The following is a 22,583-nucleotide window of genomic DNA, read 5'->3' on the forward strand; positions in this document are numbered from 1 at the left end:
GGGTACAAACAAACAGGCAAAGAAGTATAAAATGTGGATCAAGCAATTTTATGTATTTTGCTGATCAATATGATTTATTTATTATAATTTTCCTTTTTTTTTTTTTTTTTTTTTGATATATTAAAACAGTGTGGTGGATGTTTTTTTATTTATCTCTCTTTTTTAGGCCTATGAAGAGTAATTTATAGAATATATGACATAGCAGGTATTTTCAAAACTTGAGCAAAATAATTTTTAATGTTGATTTCTTAACTCCACACATGCAAAACAATACAGACAAAAAAATACTTTCATCAAAGAAACAAAAAAATATTGAAAATTTGTTGACCAGTGTAATTTGTCTAATCCTTAAATTTATTCAGACTACACTTCTACAGCACCAGATGAAAGTGTTTATTCCCAACAGTCATCACTGTCTGGCTGAAAGTGAATTTTCACACATCTGGCCTGCAGCCATCCTTTTTTAATTTCTGTTTGTCTCCATGTGTGCATTGTCTGAGAAAGAGTAAGGATGCCATCAGCATAAAGACTTAAACAATTCTGTTAGGTCTCCTTACACATGCCTAGTTTCCGTGAGCTGTAATTTGCAGAACTGAAATCTTTCATTGTAAGAGCCATTTTGGTTGCTTTGGTTGCTCTTCTCTGCACACATTCCAAGAGATCCACATCCTTCTTAAAATGAAGCTTTCAGAGTTGTATGCAATACCCAAGATGCAGCCTAACTATTTTCTTATATAGTGGGGATCAGAAATGGGATCGTCCTTGTTCCTGCTGGTGAAATTCCTGTGTTATCAACAGGACCCCATGAACTGGCCCCGCAGCCTCTCTGCACTGCTCAGGATTTCATGTTGGTTTGTATAATTAGGCTTATTTTGTTCCCTAGATCTTATTCATTCTCCACCACTTTTGAGTGTGGTACCACCTAAATGGTATGGTATTTTGGGATTATGGATGCCCATATACAGTACCTCATTTGCCCTCTCTCAGTTCATCTGCTTAATTTTTGTAGGTCTTGTTGCAGTAGTATGCCTTCATTCCTGTCATTAATCACCCTGCAACCTCTTCTACTCCTAACCCCTCCATATTTGAGTTTGGATTGATTAATAATTGTTTTATAATTATTGAATGGTTTAATGCGACAAAAAATGTTGCTGAAGATTTTGATAATACAAGTCATGACATGCTACATTCTTATCTTGCATTTATTGAAAAACAAGGTTTAGATATTGTACGTGATTTTAGGGTGGAATGAAGAATAAAGAATTTCATCTCTGTAAGAATAATTTCACTGCCACTTACCAAGCAAATGTCAAAATTAGAAGAATTATAACAGTAATCCAACCAAAGAAAAGAGGAATACATTCATGCAAATCATCCCATTTTGCATTCTTATAATGCCAAAGTAACATGAGGCTGAGAATGGTTATGAATAAAAGACGCCACTAAGGTGTGATTTGAGGTGTGTAGAGGACCACTAATATGAACTTTGTACTTTGAAGGCTTATTAGTGCGAAAGACATTGAGAATGTTGGTTGCATCATTAGGACTGTATGATTTTCTGGTAGGTAAGTGAAGAAGTTGAGTCAAAAACCTTACCATCTTGACTAGCTGGAGTTAACATTAAACTCGCCAAAGGAAATTATTTCATTGTTAAGAACGCAGAATTGGAGAAAATCAAGTTCTAAAGAAGGGAAGTCAAAGTTTTGTGTGATTGGAGTTGAAAGAACGTCAGAGACAATAGATGAATTTTACAGAATGGGGTTAGTAGATTTTATGATCTTGCCCAGTTTGTCTCAGCTTAAAATGTGAGCTTCATAGTAGGCTTTAACTCTAATTTGTGTCAAGAAGAGAAATTCCAGATTAAGAAGTCTCTGGCAAAGAATATCAGCACAAACATGTGCATGACTACCTCATTTGAAGTAAAAGGAATCATAGATCAAATAAAAAGGATAGCTGAGATGAGTGGTGGTTCAAGCAGCCAATATTTGAGTCTGTCAAGAAAAGTAAGTTGGGCTTGTCAGGTTGTTGGTGGAAATGGACATCATCAAGATGGGAACTGAGACCACATATATTTGTAAAATGAATAGGGAAGGTTTTCTGAGGTTTAGGTCTTAGCATTAGTAGAGGCATACAATGCAAGAAAGCAAGCTTATGCAGCATCAGCCAAAAAAAACCCCTCCATTCGTTCCAAATGCCTGTCCAGCTCAGCCTTAAATGTAATTAGGCTTTCAATTTTCACAACAAAAGATGGAAGTCTGTTCCACCAATCAACCACCCACTGGCTAATGGCAAATTTCCACACATCTATTCTACAACTGTCTTTCCTCAATTTGAATCTATGCCCCATCAGCATTCAGCTTGCTCAACCCTTTCAAGGCCTTATACACCTCAGTCAGATCACCTTGCAGCTGCCTACTCTCCAGGTCCTGAAATTTGCAGAACTTAAGCGTTTCTTGGTAAGAGCACACCTTTGTTACCCTCACCAATCTTGTTGCCCTTCTTTGTATTCATTCTAGCAACTCTGCATCCTTCCTAAAATGAGGCCTCTGGACCTGTACACAGTACTCTAGGTGTGGCCTGACCATTGCTTTGTACAACAGGATAATCACCTCCCTGCCCCTGCTAGCAAAATTCTTATATATCATTGCAAGACTCCATGACCTAGCCCTGGCAGCCCATCTGCATTGCTCAGGGAACTTCATATTTGACTGCACAATTACACCCATGTTTTTTTTTTTTTTTACTTTCCACTTCCCTGAGTGTAGTACCACACAGTCAATATGTTTCTCTTGGGTTATTGCTACCCATATGCAGTACTTTGCAGTGGTCAGTGTTAAACTTCAGTTGCTACTTCTCAGCCCATTTCCCAACTTATCTAGATCCAGGTGGAGAAGCATACTGTCTTTACTGTCATTAACAACTCTGCCAACATCTGTATCATCTGCAAACTTGGACATCAATCCTGATATACCTTCATCAATATCAAAACAACAATGGGTTCAGCACCGAACCCCTGGGTAACTCAACTAATAACATTTGTCCATGAAGAGCAGTGTCCACTGATTACCACTCTCTGTTATCTCCCACTCAACTATCCCTTTATCCACTGTAGCAACTTATCCTTAATGCCATACCTCTCCAATTTGTACAGCAGTCTTCCATGTGCAACAGTATCAAAAGCTTTCCTGAAATCCAATTATATGATATAAAAATGATTTTTAATATTCAGTTCCTTTGTGACCACATCATAGTATCCAATCAAATTGGTCAGACAAGACCTCCCTTTAACAAACCCATGCTGTGTCTTAACTATTATATAACTGCAGTGTTGTCTAGATGATCCTGCAGTACTACCTTAACCAGATACTCCATTATTTTCACTGGAACACAAGTTAAACTAACAGGTCTGTAGATATTTGTCACCTTTTGAGCTCCCTTTGTGAATTGGTGATACATTTGCACACCTCCTGTCCATGAGGACCTCCCCTGAATCCAAGGAACCTCTCATAATTATGGCTAAGGGCTTGCTTACTTCCTTTGCTGCCTCCTTTAATATAACTGGATAGATCCCGTCTATCCCAGGTGCCTTTTTTATGTTTAACTTCAACAATTTCTCCTCCACTTTGCTCTCAGTTATTACAAAATCGCTTAGCTCCCTGTTAGTTTAATAATAAACCTCTGGCATTCCCCTCATTGAATAACTCATGTGTGAATGTAGATGCAAAATACTCATTCAATTTATCAGCTACCTGAGCATGATCATCAATAGTCAACCCATCTATGTCAAGTTGTCCAATTTGATTCATCCCTTTCCTTCTAGAGTTTACATAAGTAAAGAACTCTTTGCTGTTTTTCTTTGCGTCCTTTGCCAAAGATTTCTTGTAATCTGCCTTTGTATCTGCCATAGGCTTCTGTGTCACCTGATACTTTATATGCATCCCATACATTTTTCTTCTCTGCCAAAAGTCTCATTAATATAGGCCTAAATCCTGAATAGTATTTCTTAGTTGGAATGAAAAACCTAGTAGCCACCAAAATTAAGTTCCTGAAGGTTTTCCCTTTAGAATTTAATGTTGGTAACATCATCAGTTGATCCCACTGTACAGAATTTAAAAACTGTCTGTGACCCCTGTGGTCACCTTTATGAAAGCAAAAGCCTTTACCTTTAGTCTTCATGGTAATTACATCTTTAAGTAATTCCCACATCAGTACATTGTGATCACTGTCACCAAGTGGTTCCTTTATCTGCAAATTCTTAATGCATGAATAATCACTGCTGATAATCAGATCAAGAGTATTACTCCCTCTGGTTTCATCTCAAACATGTTGCTTTAGAAAACAGTCATCCAATAAATCCACAAAAGTCTTGCTAGTTTGCGAAAGACCAACCCACAATTTCCAGTCAATATCTGGAAAGTTAAAATCCCCCATTATAAGACATTCTGATTTACTGGCCCACTCTATTTCTCTGCACAATTGCTCATTATACTTATCAGATTCATTAGGCCTATAACACACACGTACTCTCATTTTTCCTTTCCCAGTGCTTATGTCACACCAAACAGACTCAACATTGCATTGTCCACCAACATCAATTGGATGCACTTCCTTTGATTTTATGTATTTCTTAACTAACAGCATAACCCCTCATCCCTTCCTCCTGTCTATACTTTCTGTACACATTGTAGTCCCCAAATTCCAATTCTGCACTGCTTATATGTTGCGATATCAGAGATGTGGTGTCATACATCTGTATGACACCACATCTCTGATATCGCAACAATATCTGCCTTTGATGTCTTGACTAACACTTCAAGCTCATCAAATTTATTAACTATACTCCTAGCATTGGTGTACATGTCAGTATACATGTACCTGTTCCTACCCTTAGTTACCCTAACAGAGCCCATGTATTTACTTGTTCCACTATGACTCCCAGCAGTCCTGGAAATCTCCATTACCTTGCTTTCCATGCTGCTGCTCATTCTAATAGAAGCAGTGCAAGAATCACTTTTGCCTCTGCTAGCAACCACTGTTAACCTTTTAGTCTGTGTATCCCCCCCACCAAGCTAGCAGTTTTTCGACCCACCTAACACTGCCTGGATAGCATCAGCAAATATTCTTGCACCCTTTATATTAAGTGTATCCAATCCCTGTAGAAGCAGTCTCTCCTGTCAACAAGCACAGATATACCAGGCTGAAAAATATTCTAACCCTTGAATTGATAGATAAGTTTGCTGTTACTTTTATCATGTGTGATCCTGTGTGGACAAGACAATTTTAGAGGGAAGGGGAACATATATGAATTAATAAAATTTTTAGATGGTGTGTGTGCACACACAGACATAGAAAAATATACTCCACTCTTTTACATGACGTGGGCTTGACAGTGCCCCCCCATTAAATGAGCATCTTCTTAATAAACATTATCATACAGCCCAACCTTGAATTTGTAGGTCCCTCATTCAATCCCACTTGACCATTATTGGTAACACAATAGTTACAATCCTTATCCTTGTATGCACTGTGTTTGAAAAGCCTCAATTTTAATCCCATCATAATGGAGGAAATTTTTATGGAATCTGGTGAGGGTTCACTTTTTTTCTCCCTGAAAAGTTAGGGCTCCCCCCCCCCAGCAAAACAGACACATTTGAGCCATAGAAATCATGGCATATCATTGCTTCATGGCCTTAATTTGCTGTAGTGCAAAAACAGATCAACTTATTATCCCCAAACTGTCTGAGACTTCAGTATCGCCCCTTCTCCTTTCATAATTGAGTTCTGCATTATCATACTGCTGACATCTTTAGATTATAGATTTATTGATATATATTTTAATAAAAAATTCAGTACTAAATTTCTTATCAATATGCTAATGCAATGGGGTTGTGTTTTATGAGAGAATTTTATGATTATTTCCTTGAATATATATATAGTCTGTTATTAGAATTTTCAGAAATTATTTTGCCAAGTTATAAGATACTTGCTTTTTTCCCTTCTTTTGATTATGATATATTATTAAAATTATTTATGCTGAAATTAATCTATTTTCCCACTTTCATTTAGGTACCTGAAAGAATATGATTACTATGAACGATGTCTGCGGGAAAGGCAGTGGCAGGAGAAACCTCCTAAAGTTTTTAAGCGTCACAGAAATAACAGCACAAGTGGGTGTCTTTGCTTTTCTGGGAAGAGTAGGCGTAGTAGTTCGAAGCGTGCCTATCGCACAGTTTGAACGTGGCACCCTTTATCTTAACTGTCATTTAATTGTAATTTTGGCACAAGATAACACCATTCCTTACCCATCAAAATTAAACTTCATCTTCATAACTTCACATAACAGCTTCAACTACAGAGCTGTTCTTTGCTACTTTATCCCAAAAGTAGATATGGAACAAAAGAAATTGGTAGGGGAATGTGTGGTATACAAGTTCTGTATGAAGGTTATCATAACTGTAATATTTCTATCATCTTTATAAGCAATGGAGCAAAGTTTTAATCTTTCACTACATAAATTAGGGATAAAGTTGGCATTCTTTTGTGATACTAAAACTGCTTTTTTAAAGAAGCTATTCATGCACATTGAGGCAATGGACTATGGAATATGAGTCTCCAGCATACCAACTTGTTTAAAGGTCATCTGCCATATGTGTCTTGCTCAATTTCTGTCCTAGCTTGAAATGTGAGTTTCATAGCAGGCTGCCATTCTAATTTGTGTATTCTTTAGAGCTGGAAGAAGGTACATTTTACACTTCTCATTAGTATATACAGTTTCATATTCTTCATACATGTAATCCTGTTTAGCCATCCCATCATTCACATTGAAGGTGCTTTAAATGCACACTTAAGATATTTTGCTGCTTTTACTCATCAGCCTGCCAACTATAATATGGAAGTAGTGGGGGAAGTTTATAATGATACTTTTTTTCATAGGGTCATTATTGTAAAGTCCTGTTATAAACTTGTATACTTGTTTGTGTTTTTGTCTACTGTACATTGTTTGTTTGTTTGGGTATATGTCCACTAGAACTTGGTAGTAAGAATTGGCAAAACAGTTTTGGCCGGTGTTTACACTAAATTTGATATCATTTCAAAAAAGTGTGTGTGTGTGTTTTTTACTACTTAGTTATGCAATATTCACACAGCAGAAATAAGATAAAAATAATTCTGATAACAGCAGAATAATATAAATGCTGGTTCTCAGTATTTTCTGTTTATGCAGATTGAGAGTGTGAAGATTATATTATTTTATCTGGAAAAAGCAGATTGGATGTAATTTTTATGTATCTTTGATTTGCTGTTTTTTAAAATTTTTCTTTAAGACTGACTATTTTCTTAGCTTTTTAAGTGGTAAAGAAAGTTATAGCAGAATCAGTTTTCTAATTTTCATTTTTTGTTGCCTATGTGTAATACCCTCTATAAAGTTACCTACGTGCTTTTTCTTTGTTATAATTCATATTTATTAAATGAATTTTTTTAAAAAAAGTAATTCTATAAAAATATGAAAAAATATTGTGCATATTGAGCTAAACTGAATGAAAATTAAACATTTAAGGTACAATCTATATTGCAGAAATTTTATTCAGAGAATCCCATTAAAGTACTTAATTTACTCTAACATTATGATATCTGTGAAATCACATTTATTTTCGATAGATACTAATTACTGATTGTGAAAAGAAAAAAAAAAAAAAAAAAATTGGTTATGAAATATTTTTGTCTATTGATAACTCAAACTATATTTGTTCAGTATATTTAGTCATATAAAATAACAAAATATAAACCTAGCTTTACATGAGTAATTTGTGAATTATATGATAAAGCAGGGAACTAGTGTGTATCATTTAATTTTATAGGAAGTTACTTTTGAAGATATGCTGCTATTGTGCTATTCATAAGAAAAAGTTATTTGTTCAGTGCATTATTTTACTACGTGGAGTGAAGAGTTCAGCTGCCCCTCCCTAGTTGATCTTGGGTGGTTGTTTTACATATTACAAAATTTAGTGCTCTCAGTGCTCTACACATAGGGTTACCATATTTTCAAATCTCAAACGGACAGGACACAGAGCGAAACCTAGTGAACATGCTGGAACACTCAAAATGACTTGCTATATGATGTCGATGTGAGAAGGCCATGATGATAGGCTTTGTTAAATATGGATAGTTAGTTTGAAGGTCATTAGTAAATTGCAAATTTTTTGAAACCTTAGGAGCTAGTTATTTGCAATAACGAGTAAACTAACTATATTTTAAATACTGTGCAAATAATGGTTCATTATCTGCATATTGTTTTATGTGTCCTATGTATACATAACAGCCTTGATTAAGGTTGAAATGTGTACATGAAGATAAAATCCCCTTAACAGTGATTGTTGTACATCAGAATTAAATCATAAGTTATTGTGAACTAGTAACACCTAACTTCACAAATTAACTGCTTTAACACATTGTTTCTGACTTAATACTCTCTGAATATCATAACACTTACTACAGATCTCTCCACTCTTCTGAACCAACATTCCCCCTCATGTACTGTCATTTGCACTTGCACAAATTCAAATCTTTGCGCTCAGTTTTAATTCATGGTTGCAATCTCTCTCTCTCTCTCACACACACACACACAATTATTTTTAGAAAATACAAAGGATAGGATACACAAAAGACCAGGATTTTATCTCTTGATAAAATGGGAAAGATTGACCAGAACCAGGCCATTAGGAAAAATAGCCGTCTGAACACAAAATATGTGGTTACCATATGTTTTGTTTTCAAGAGGTGGAGGAAGAGGGAATAGTTCTCAAACTTTTTTTTTTATGAATTAAAGCAAATGGTAGGCTCCCTATCAATCTCACCCAAGTTGATATAATAATGAAATCATTAAAAGTTTTATGTTATATGAGCATTCCATATTTTAACTGGTGATATAATATATATTACATAAATACTAGTGGGTTGATATGTCAAGCTCATTATGGTTTCATAATCTCATCGACCATAAGGTGCAGGATAAGAAAAGCTGCATATTACATTTCTTCCTCTTAAAACTGTCATTCAAGGACAGAAGTGACAAACTACTGGTACTTGTGCCAAACTTGACATTAACTAAAATTTATGCTGGTACTGGTAATTAGTACCATTTATCATAATAAAACACAGTTTTAGTTAGAATAATAAGTATATTTAAAAAAAAAAAAAAAAACATTAATTAGATATTGCTAAAGTGATACACATGATCGGATGTGTTGAAACCATTTAAAAAAACTTGTACTCTGACAAGCTAAGAATTTAAGAACTATCCTGAAATAATTGCAACAAAGCATCTGGTTATTTATACACATTTGTGGTATCCACTGCTGTTTTACTGTATATGTGCATGCATGCATATCCTCCAAGAAAATTTTCAGGCTGTGGCACCAGGTGGCCAAAATTTTATCATTTCCCCTATTCTAGAAAGACATTTTCATACTATTTTCAATATTTATTTCTTAAAAACACTTAATTCTTTAAAAAAAGGCCATTTAAATTATTTTCACATTCAGTATCTATTATATACATTTAATTTTTGTTTATTTCTCTTAAAATTATGTTCGAAATGAATTCAATCATTTCATCAATCAATCAATCAATCATCACTTGTTAGAGAAACCTCATTTTAATTGAATGTTTTTTAAACTTAAAATCTAAACAAGTAAGATACCATTACAAATTGCTTTGTGGTATACAATTCATTTTGTTCTAATGAATATTCCTGAAAATTAGTTCAAAGCAATTGTTATTTATTTAAATCTATTCCTGTACTTTTTTTAAATATATAAAAGGAGTAATTTTGCTTTATTTAACTTAGATATTGACATTAACATCAGTATTAAAGAAATAAAATGATGAAATACATATACTACAAATGTTTGGAGAGTATTGTTATAAAAACCCACATGAATGGCTTGTTGGTTTTCATAACACCCTTGGGGTGATTGTTTTTTTTCCCCACAATTTAAACTCTTTATGGTATAGCCATTTTTCAGTATTTCTCTCCTTTTTTTTTTTTTTTATCACTGATTATCAAAACTATATGGACCCCTAAATACAAAATGTCATTTTTATATTACTGGCTGGCAGTGTGTGTGTGTGTGTGTGTGTGTGTGTGTGTGTGTGTGTGTGTGTGTGTGTGTGTGTGTCAGTCAGCTTTTTTGTCCCAACTTTAAATAATGTGTAAATAAAAATATTTCTGGTTGAATTTTTTCCTTTTAGTAGAAGGTAATATAAATTTATAAAATGTATAACATCACATTCATATCTACATTATGCATTTTTAATGAAATTTCTTAATGCACAACTCTCAAAACAATTATGACATAATTGTTTTGCAGCAGCATATAAAGATTCATCATTCATTTTTACAAAAAATAAGGTAAAGACTGCTGTTCTCATTGAAAATGCAAATTTCAAGGTCATAGCAGAAATAGTGATTTTTTTTTTTTTTTTTTTTGTAAATCATCCAATTTTATTTTTTATTAAAATTAATCTGCCACACTTTCAAAGCAGCACTTTTCAAAGGATAAGCTATTATGTAAACCTGGGAGTAAAAACAGTTATTATAAGTTACATAAGCTACCTTGCTTTTTTCATTTCATGCTCCAGTGAAATGAGCACATTCTAGCAAAATAAACAATAATCAGATATATTTATGTGAAGAGGTAAACAGTATAACCAGCCACCTCCAGCAAACTCTTTATAGTTTGGTGGAGGTGGCTCTTTATAGTTGAATAGCCAGACTGCTTTTCATGCATTTTTTCTATAGTTGTGTATGGGCTCTTAAAAAATTGCAGGAGTTACAAAATCCTTCAAAGTCACTAGTCAAAATAGTGAATTGATTATTTATTATTATTTTTTTTTTTACTTCGTTTTGCTTATAGTGATAGCAGATAAAGGCATAAAATTTATTACAGTTTTACTTGAAGGGGTGGGTTTTTCATCAAGTTTGGACTATTCTTTCTCTGTTTTTAAATGCTCTGAATACTCTTGGAATTGATAGGTTGAGAATCATTTATTTACATAGAGTACATAACTTGTTTTTACTTTTTATGCAGTAATATGTCAATTTTAATTTTTTAATGTTTAACCCCTCTCTTTAGATTAATGTGAAATATATTCAGCTTGTACTAAGCTGCATTCAGTTACTAATTCTGACACTTTTTTTTTTTTTTTTTTTTTTTTTGCAAAGGAGATAAACCTCTCATAGGATTGTTTTTACTTTAAATCGTTGAAAGTATCTGCTTTCATGTGTTTTTTGATTTGAGGTGTGTGGGTTTTTTTTTTTTTTTTTTCTCTTCCTCATCTTAAAACCACAGACTACTAGCACAGATTTGTAAACACACGTCATCTGAGGGTTTTTTTTTTTGTGAAATGGTGCAGTATGTCCTATCACTGCACACCACAAGAATTAAGGGGGGAGGAATCATAATCATTCAATACGTGGAAAATATAGAGGTTGTGATACTGAATTTTTCTACCTTATCTTTTAAAACTTAACATTTTTAAGTAAAACTATAAGTTTTAAACAAGATTTCAGCAAGGCCGTGCTTGTTTTTGACCACATGCTTGGCCATCCTCTTAATAACATCGAAGACCTAGATAGTATTATACATTTTTTATGCAATAAATACCACCTCTTTGTTGCAGCTGATGGACCAAGGGATAATAGTAAAATCTTATTTTCAGAAGACTGTGCAACAACTGATCACTGAAACAGACACTATGAACTTGTCACCTTGGGACTTCTACAAGTGATATACCATAATAAGAAATCTACAGACAACATTGCAACATCAGGGGAGCAAGTCCTCTGAGCTACAATGAATAGTGTGCAGCAGAATTTATAGCTGGAGTGCATTAATAATGTCCAAGAACTTCCCAATGTTTTCAAAATGCTGTTACAGATTGTGCAATTAGGAGATGAGATTGGTTTCAATAAAATGGACATAAGTAACATGGTGGAGATGATGAAATCTCATGACTCCGAGCTGACTAATGAGGATTTGATTGAGTGGAGCAACAAAGGGTGAATGTGCAGGAGGAAGAGGAAATGCAGGCAGCACTAAAACAGTGAGAATGGATGACCATTCTTATTGACGATGATCGAGATAAAGAGATAGGATTGAGGGATCTTTTTGCACTGCTATAATGAACTGTTTCAAGAGGAGAAGAAGAAAAATCTGTTCAGACTGCTATCCTTGCCTTTCTAAAATGCGAATAATTTGTTTTGAAAAAGACCAGAAATAGGTTTTTTTTTTTTTTTTTGCCTAGAACAAAATAATAAATATAGGCAGTTCTCACTTTACAAGTTCCCGGGTTTTTTTTCAAAGTATAAAGTATCAACAAAATCGAAAATGTAAACATTAATTGCAAAAAATGAATGTTAAACATTTATAAATACCTCATTTCAAACCACGCATGTAGCTATACAATACAGTATACCCAGCTTTACGATATTAATCCGTTCCAGAGACACCATCGTATTGTGAAAATATTGCAATGTGAACCCAATAACACATTGTTTTTTTGGTAATTCATTCCACGACCTTGGAAATTGAAATTTTCGCTATATAACTCTCTAAAAGGTCATTTTTATAGTTCAAATCACTAAAATGCACTACACTTTCATCGTTATCATATGTTCTGTTATAAGAACCAATTTTGAACACATTTGGACATTTTTCTAAAGCACATTTGTGGAGGTCACAACCATAATACAATAAAAACAATTTGCACTTTCCAGTTTACTGGACTTTTCTGTTAGTGCAATCGATTGTAAACGGATCGTAAACTCGATGTTATTGCATTTGCGAAAATACCGATAGCTGGAATTTTGTGGTTTTTTGCATTATTATGGTGAAACTGTTTCCCCTTTACTGAAATCTTCAATTGCATGAAAAACATAAATAAATTTTCAGAATATTCTCTTCATTCCTTTTTTTAAGCTTCGTAAATTTGTTACTCCACGCAAATCGTGTTAGAAGCAATTTGTGCGTTCCGCTAAAAAATGCTTATGCATGCTATTGAAATTTATAAAGAAAATAGAAGATTATCTTGGAAACAAATGACTCTCGAAGCATTTCTGAAGAAGACTACTACTTGTGCAACAAACCGAGTGCCGAGCCAATTATAAGTGATCAACGAGTGTGCATTTAGTCGATGATGAAGAATAAACATTCTTTAAAATTTGTAAGTCATAAATACTTTATTATTATAATTTGCTTGATTTTACAGGCTATGTTTTAATTTCTTTGGATAAATCAATCATTGTTGAGAACGTAACCCCTATTTTTAACATTGTCTATGGGATTTAATTCCCGCTCTACGAGCATGCGCTAGGAACGAATTAACTCGTAAAGTCAAGAACTACCTGTATGCATTCCTCTGCCAATTACAGAATCTCTAACTGTATTTTTGTATGGATCATTGTTATGCCACTCTTGTTCTAGTTCTGTATATGACTGATATAGTCTATAAATAATAATTATTTATGTATACAGTGTAATGCATATGTGTATACATTTTATTGCTTTCCTGTTTTTAATACTGATTTGTTTAATTTTTGTTTTCAGTCAGCAGGTCCAGAAATTGACTGTAGGAACATATCTCCCCTTTATAACATATAAATCTACACACGTAAGAAACATTCCTTATATTGTTTTATTATAATTCAACATTTGTAGGAACACATACCTGGTGTAAATCAGAGACTACCCATGTTTCTGTCATACAAGACATGCAAAGAACTGATGATAATGAAAGTTGTCTGAAACCTAGAAATATTTTAATTACAGTAAACCCCCGCTATCCGCGGTCGCTGATTTAATATAAAATGAAACCTAAAATAATGCGAATTTTAAAGCGGCGTGAACATTTTCCGACATAAAAAACATGGGCGTGGCTAAAATTATCTTTCTCGGTCAAAACAGCGCTCAGTGGGGGGAGAGGGGTGACAAAATTGCAATGGTGGATATTTCTCGCTAATCCTTGTTCAGTATGTGTTATGCGCTTGTCATGGAAGGTTTTGTCGTTTGCTTTTAATTTATATGCTTATAAATTTATCAATTTATAAATTGATATGCTTACAAAAGTGATAAATCAACCGTTTTGCAGTGTAAAATAGACTTTTCTAGTGTGTTAATGGAAGAAAGTGACTTTATTGTGGACAAGTTCTTTCTAACCCATACAAAAATATGGCTACGAATAACAAGGGAAATGTGAAAAGATCAAAGAAGGTGATGACATTAGCGAAAAAATTGAGTTATTAGATAAAATTTCTAATGGTGAAAGTGTCTCCTCAGTGGCAAAACATTATAAAATCAATGAGTCAACAGTACGATCAATCAAGAAATTGGGAGAAAAATCCGCCGTAGTGTCTGTGAAAACGTGCTAATTGCTTCAAAAATTTGCTCTGTAACTCGTGATGTTAAATTAGAAAAAATGGAAAAAGCTTTAAATCTGTGGATAGAAGACCGAACTCAAAATAAAATTCCGTTAAGTTCACTCATCATTCGTGAAAAGGCAAAACTCCTTTATCAACACTTTAGCGAAACTGGTGAAAGCACTGGCGGGATAAGTTTTTTAGCTAGCAAAGGCGCTGGTTTGAAAGATTTGTTTGAAATTTCTAATAAATATTACATTTAATATTAAATTGTTTCTTATTTTCATTTCAATGCCATATGCTTGCATTTCACTATGTACTGTCTATGTACATAGTCATATTATGAAGGTACATATAATACATACATAGACAAAATTTTAGACTAGTTTTTCTTATATATTTCATACTTTGGAACGGAACCCCTTTATTACTATGGGAGCCATAACTCAGCATTCGCGTTTTTGGTATTCGCGCCATTTCTCAGGAACGTAACCCCCGCGAATAGCGGGGGTTTACTGTATAGCAAAATTTTTGTTAAAAGGTATTCAATTTTAACAAAGTTTTGCTACATTTTTCTCATATTTCTTCATTATAATTTACTATTTTAATAATATGAGAATATGTAAGAAGAGAATGTTATATTTGAAATTTTTTTTTATTAAACCCTCTTCCAAATAATTATAACAAATTAATCCTATTTTTGTGTTTGCTAAATGGTAACAGTTTTTACCCTATGTACTGTTTGTTGACAGCAAGTTCCAGGAAATAAAAGTCCACAAAAGCTGTTTTAATAAGTCAGTTTTAATAATTATTTGGAAATTTTATGTATTTGAAAATTGCAGCAGGTCCTGCTTTACAGAAAGAAGTCTTAGGCAATTATCTGCTGCTTTTGTGATATCATATGATTCTCATACACAGGGATTTTTCCCAGAATTTTCTGAAGGAGGGATTGACTAAAAAAGCAGTGTTATGTTAAATGAATAATTAAGCTTTGATCAATGTGTAACAGAAGAAAAACAACAAAAAAAGCATGTTATTTTGATCATGGGGGCTATAGTCCATTTAGCCTACCTGGGACTGTTCCTGCTCATATGCCAGTGGTTTCAAAAACTTTATCATCTGTTTCTGTATTCCCACAGACTAACAGCATGAAGTGTTCTTAGAGAAGTTGTTTTTACATTGGTTTTTTCATGTTTATAGTACTACCTTAATAAAGATGTTTCTTGAAATATTGACAGTTGAGTTTTTAAAAAAAACAGCATTTGGATGATGCTATAAAAAATTAAATAAGTAGTACAGTTATGAACATTATATTTTAAGTTTTACAGTGTCTGTTGATCTCTTGATCATTCAGAAAAAATCATTGGAAAATGAGAATAATATTATGAATGTCTTGTCAGTCATTTTTATTATTCTTTTTTTTTTTTAAATAACTACTATAGTTATGAATATGAAATTTCAGTTTATTGTAATTATCCGACCTCAGCAGAGTTCATATAGTATTATTGATAAATTGAAAAAATTCTCAATAAATAGGAGGCGGGGAGTAGATTGTAAATGCTAAAACACTCTGTTTGCCTTGAGTTTTAACTTTAAGAATTTATGATGATTTATACTCCTTGTTGTAGGCAAAGAAAACTGGTGCTGACATCATGAATTAACTTAGTATTGAGCTATTCATAAAATGAATCTAAATAGTGAGGTGCCACCTCACTATTTAGCGGTGGTAGCTATAAAGCAGTGGTAGCTGTTTTGATGGTAATTCCATCCCTTACAATGTAGTGATTTTTTATGGTAATTCCATCTGATACTACTACATTGCTAATGAATAGCATAATACAGGCTGGCCTCGATTAACGCGATTAATTCGTTTCCGCTTTGTGCGAGCGCATCGCGCAAAGCGGAAACTCGTTAATCGAATATGATAATCAATAGGAAAAATTATAATTGGTCCTTGACCTTCTGGAATGTCCATAAAGAATTTTAAAAATACCTTTTTAAATAACTTTAACTGTGTACAATGTAAAAGATAATGAAAATAATTATGGAATTAAATGTTTATTGCATAAAACAGCAGTTCCCAAACTATGCACCGCGGAATATTTTAAATTTTCGAGGGAAACACAGCAATACTCGACATCTGTTGGACACCGAGCGAACTACTAGCTCGAGGTAGTTCATAGTTTCAGCATTTCTTAATGAGTTGTTTGGACCTAACTACTAAACGGAACTGTTAGGTATTTCTTTTGGTCTGGGTGCACCTTGAAAAAATTACTGAGACACTAAGGGCGCCATGAACCAAGGAAGTTTGGGAACCTCTGACATAAAATACACAATGAAGAAATGACTATTGCGGAAATATTTGAAGTGTTGACTTTCTCTTTTCATCAATCAATTTCCGATAGCCGACAATAATCTTCTCTGGGCCCTGGCGAAATAAATATCACAGAGAACCTCAAACCTTTTTTTTTTTTTTTTTTTTTTTTTTTTATGAGAACCCCAAACACGAAAGGTATCAAAACCTATAGTACTTAGTACCGTGCATGGGTTGAAGGAGAAGTATGGGGAGAGGGGGATTTTGTTTGAGGTTCTATGCGATACGAAAGATTTCATCTAATTCTTTTACCGTTATCTCCTTTGCGGTAACATTTTCATCTGGCTCATTTAAAAATTTGAATTTTATGCAAGTATGAGCATTGTTTTTATTAGCAGGAGACAAACAAGTAACATGTCTTTTTTCCGATGGTTGATGGAACACACCAAGGTGGGCAGCAGGCAAACGTTTGTTTATTGCCCATATGACTCGTGGTAAGCTTAATGTGCGACTCAAATCTATTGCATAAAAAAAATTAAAAAAAGATCGCGTTAACTGGAAAGTTGCATCGTGTCAAGTGAAAAGTGGTATAATATTTCAAATAGCATTAACTGAAAATCATGTTAATTGAACTCGCGTTATGCAAGGCCTGGCTGTACTTCCAAAACTGATGTGCTGCTTATTAGGAGCAAAAAAAAAAAAAAAAGCAATTCATAATAATGGCTTTGCAACTTGATAGATCAGTCCTTGTAAAGAAGTTGGTCTGTTAAAGAAACTTGGTTGGTTTGTCTTACCCATACAGATGGACAAAATGCTTTCATTAAATGATGCCAAATAGTTGTGCTTTAGAGATAAAAGTGTATCAAGTTTTCCTTTGAGTATTAACTTTATTGTAAATATTCATGTCTACAATGATTTATTTATATTCCTTAAGGAATGTCCATAATCTGGTGAACTGCTATTTTTAACATATAGAATATTGGCTGATGCTGTCTAATCCACAAAACTGAAGTTTCACTTTGTAGGTATACTTCTTTACGAAAATAATAAACCTTTTGCTTTTCATTAAACCTTTTCCATAAGATATACATACTTTATGCAGTAGCATCTCCAAACCATTATAGATACTTAAGCTTTGGCCTACTTATGATTTATCTAGTGGAACAGTTCCTTTATATCTAATAGTAAAATGCTGTATCATAGATACCATATTTTGTCGTGGCAGACTACCTGCATGTCTGAGAAAAATTCATGTTGGATTGAAAAAAGTTATTTCTAAGTATTTTCCATTACTTGAGAAACAACAATTTTTGCTTCTAATGCTTTCAGTGTCATTAACAAATATCAGAAACAACCTCAGTTTACCTTGAACATTTAACTACAGTAAATGCCAGTTAGAGTGGTCGCATTTGCAAATTGAATTTTGGTTCTAATAAACGGCGATTCTAATAAGCGAAAATCAATGAATATTATCCACAGGCTATAAAAATAAAGATATAAAGCACAAAATAACAGTACCTCCCACTTCACCAGCCCATCCCCTCTATCAGTTTATTTAGTTCTTCCTTGAATTTATTCAAATTACCCATCTCCACAACACTAAATGAGAGTTTGTTCCAACAATCAACCACCTCTGTCTGAAGGAAAAATTTCTGCACATCCAATCTGCAACTTTCCTTCTTCAGTTTGAATCTATGTCCTGTCGTGTGTAGCCTGTGCAAGAGGAAAAATTACATCAGCATTGAGCTTACTCAGTTCAATCGAGGCTGTAAACACCTAGAACTGTGTTGATGGTCACCTTGTTCCCCAAGTAAAAAGCAACAATGAACACTTCAAAGGTGGGTGATAACAGGTCAGGGTGTGGGAGGATTCACAGTTGTGAAGAAACTCTGTAGATTGTCTTAACTGCCCAGCGGCTTGCCTTCATTGCCCACTATAATTATTTCATTGTAGCAGTGACAAAGCAGCAGTCATCACTGATTGTTTTGTTACCCTCTGCACTGGAAAAATGAACTACAAGTACCTTTCTAATCTTGTGGTGGGTATGTGACATCTACACTATTTATACAACAATCACAGAGGCCATAGTTACCTGTATATATTATTGAATATGAAGTTGCAGGAAGAATATTCCTACATGAATATCTCCCCCCTTAAGTTTCCACAAGTTGGGGAAAATGCAACTCTTTGTATGTTGTAGTGGTGGCCATTTTATAAACTGGAGAGTGAAAATCAGCACCTTAGTTATGAAAAAAAAATGTTCTAAAAAAGTTTTGTTTTTATGATATTTTAGTTTTTCAGTATGTAGTATTACTGACTAGTTAAAAATGTTAATGGAAATATTCATAAATTACCATTTAAAACTTAGGCTGAACCACTTGCCCTTTACATCATAAAAAGTTAATGTTATTGCCATCAGTTATTTCATTTTTTATAGTTTTTTGGATCACCTGTTATCAAATTTTATTTTTGTATAACTGTTTTGATCCAAGTGAAATTTTGGCCACTTGGTGTATCTGATTGGATCAAATTTCTTCTAGTGCAGTGGTTCTCAACCCGAAAGGTATCACAGACCAATAATATCATTTAAAATATTTAAAAAAAATTTTTTTGATGTTATATCATTCAGTTTTTCATTGAAACAAAATATAAAATCTATAATTTTTAATGAAATAAGCTTAATATTCATCAGTGTCTTTTATCACTGAAATTAACACAATAGAATAATGTTCTATTTTTAATTAAATTGTATATGGCAGTAAGTTTTGCTAAAATAGTAAAAGATGACATACAGTGGTTGAAAAACACTGTTCTAATAGGTTTTTCTGGACTTGAACAAATAATAAAACATCAGCGTATGTAGAATTAATGGCGACATGTTCCCCTAAACTTCATTAGAGGACATCCCTCACCAAGTGCAGCAAGAAGGGAGTATATAATAAGCAAAAATAAAATAATATAGTATTAACACATGACAACAGTTGTGAATATCTCATAGCAATGTAAAAATTCTTCTATTAAATTTAAATCTAATTCTTCTATTAGATTTAACTTCTGCTGTATGCATATTGTTTTAAACATTATACTAAGAGTATATTAAAAAAAAAAAAAAACCCTGAATAAAAGTCTGAACTCTACACTTCATTGAAATCAACTTGTACCAATAAATCATTCTGTTGCATAGAAAGGTGTGTGAAAATTATTTAGTCAAGATTTTTTTCATTTTATGTGCATTAAATTTTTTGTGCGTTAGATATAGTATTTTCCATATAAATGTATGTTCATTTAGGCTAATTAGCATTGGTTACACTCTAAAAGGTGGTATATGAAGGTATGATACTTATGAGTAAAGCCCAGATGTATAAGCACTAAAAAGCTATATAAAAAAAAAAATAATAAAAAAAGTCAGATAGACAAGCAAGAACTCACAGTAGGCTTTAAAAGTCCAGATCATTAATATGTAAAGATATTTCTCTATACACAAAACACTATTACTGTATTCTTTACCCATAATTCCTATCCAAATTTTTTAGTTCTTAACCTACTCCTTGGTACTGGATCACCCACTAAATATTTTGTGATATTATGGAAAATGAAAGGAAGATATTTATTTAATAAAGTAATATATTTATTTAATAAAGTGCTCATATTTTATAAGATAGAAAAATATATTTTTTTTCTAAAGAGTTGTGCATTTGTTACAACGTTACATGATGCTTGCTACAGATGAAAGTTTTGCTGTTTTGACAAACATTTCTATCTTTAGAATCTAGTTATGCTGGGACAAGACTTTCACCTTTCCTTTTGTGGATTCTACTTGAATTGGTTCTTCTTATGGTGTCTCCTTTAAAATATTTACTCTCGTGTTTCAAATTGTCAGAGTTAAAATTGGCCTTTTATATTGTTGTTCCATATAAGGTCTGAAGGAAGGACTGTTTAGAATAGATTTCTTATCCTTGGCCTTATAATTATTCAAAAGAATTTATTCCAACAGCATTGAAAAGTCGACAAAATATATAGAAGGGCTAGTGCTATGTTCTTCTTGACCAGGAAGACTAACACTATTTTTAGTTTTGTTATTAAAACTAGTGAACTCTGGACTACTGACATGTCTTTATATGGATAATAACGCATTGAAGGAAGGATAATACGATTATTAGCTTCTTTTTCTTTCCTTTTAGTTTACAACAGAATGGAAGAGCGAGCTCTCTGCTGTGTGTAAATATTGAAGTATTATTTTCCTGATTAGCTAACCCTTTGAAGGATGGAGGAAAGGAATTTCCAGCAAGAAATAAAACCCAGGCTTCTATTAGAGAAGCAATTGCTTATGCTGAAAATTTGTGTCCAGGCACATGCAAAAATAAACTTTGTCTAGATATTTATATGTGTTGGTTGTTTTTTGCTAAATGTATGTTTATTATTCTCATACAACCATGCACCTCAATACAATCTCTTAATCTCAGAAGCTTGGAGAGATCAAAGTCCCTCATGACAGTATCGAAATCAGCTAGACTTGAAACTATAATATTCTCTATTTTTGATCAAACTTTTTCTCGGGTGTTTCACCTGACAACAGATTGTTACTTTCTTTAGACATATATATATATATACAGATTGTCCTCAGTTTATGACACAGATCCATTCCTGAAGGAACTGTCACAAAAAAAGCAGTGTAAAATGAACCTAATTATATAATGTAAGTCAATGAGAAGTCGGTGAATTCCCTGTAAAAGGCACCTCTCAAAATTGACATAAGTAATATAATATTATATTTAAAGCTCTGAAATGAATGCTATGAATGTAAGAACAGTATTTTTATGAATATAAATTAAGTGTAGTACAATGTAATATAACTAAATTTAAATAAATAAAAAAAATTAAATTTTTTACATTTACCTTGATATGTTCGAAACCTAGACCGATAGTTTTTGCAAGCGCCACCGTAAAGCCCCTGCATTGATCTTTTTTGACAGTGGCATAATGCAGAGATTTTACTTCTCTGATGAAGTCCCTGGTTTAGGATCTTACCTTTTTTGAAGAAAGCAAGCAGTGTTAAATGTCGAGATTTCCTCTTTCTTTCTTTGAGAATATCAGAATAAGGGACAGTGGATACAGTTACACTCCTTTTCACTTTTTCACTTCACTCCCTATCATCCTCAAACTTACAGAGCTCATCAGTGAATCTCCATTGCTGAAAGGATGCACTGTAGATCACTTGTATTCATAGATTTTAGGGGAGGCTGTTCATCTTTTTCTTTCTCCTCCTCCTTCTGTTGGCTTAGTTCTTTAGCCAAGTCTTCGTTGTAAATCTGCTATCCATGGCTATCCAACAGCTCTATTACATTTTTAGCTGTAACCTCATCCAATCCAGCCTCTTGCACCACCCTGCTATGCCTGTTAATGTTCTCCACTGGCTCTAATCCTGTGTAGTTGTGCATAAATTGTGGGAGAAGTTTGCACCACACTCCATTCAAACATTTCACTGACACTTCCAATCAGGCTGCATTAATGTTATTAATTCCCTTCAGTGAGTGCCAGTAATCCTTGATAGTTTTGTCTGACCTTTCCAAAATTCTTACCATTTCCATGAAGGTTTGGAGGACATAATAGGCTTTAAAGGTTGCTATTACCCCCTGATCAATTGGTTGCAAAACTGAAGTGGTGTTTGGTGTCATGTAAACAACATTGATGTCCAGAGATGTTCTGACTAGCAAGGTTTGCAAGATGGCCAGGGGCATTGTCCAAGAGAAGATCCTTGACTGGTAACTCATTCTCTTGACAAAAACAGAGCACAATAGGGCAAAAATAAATTGTGTACCAATCCAAGATTTCTTGTGTTACCGAAGTCCTCCTGTT

General features: G+C 33.5%; 1 protein-coding gene across 4 annotated transcripts in view; it reads left to right on the forward strand.

Moving 5' to 3' along the window:
• Positions 1-21,019, forward strand: part of RhoBTB (Rho-related BTB domain containing) — a 388,644-nt gene extending 367,625 nt beyond the window's left edge. For 3 of the 4 annotated variants that reach the window (XM_090374190.1, XM_090374192.1, XM_090374191.1), the window contains one exon: positions 6,067-7,148. In XM_090374190.1, the coding sequence (XP_090230316.1) occupies positions 6,067-6,235 (169 nt within the window). In that variant the 3' untranslated portion in view covers positions 6,236-7,148. Of the gene's footprint in view, positions 1-6,066; positions 7,149-13,604; positions 13,669-20,908 lie in introns of those variants that run through there. The other variant, XM_090374193.1, reaches the window with a different exon arrangement.
• The last annotated feature ends 1,564 nt before the right edge of the window (positions 21,020-22,583 follow it).

This window comes from Mastigoproctus giganteus, chromosome 5, assembly GCF_048544385.1.
Source record: "Mastigoproctus giganteus isolate SK-2022 chromosome 5, ASM4854438v1, whole genome shotgun sequence".
NCBI lineage: Eukaryota > Metazoa > Arthropoda > Arachnida > Uropygi > Thelyphonidae > Mastigoproctus > Mastigoproctus giganteus.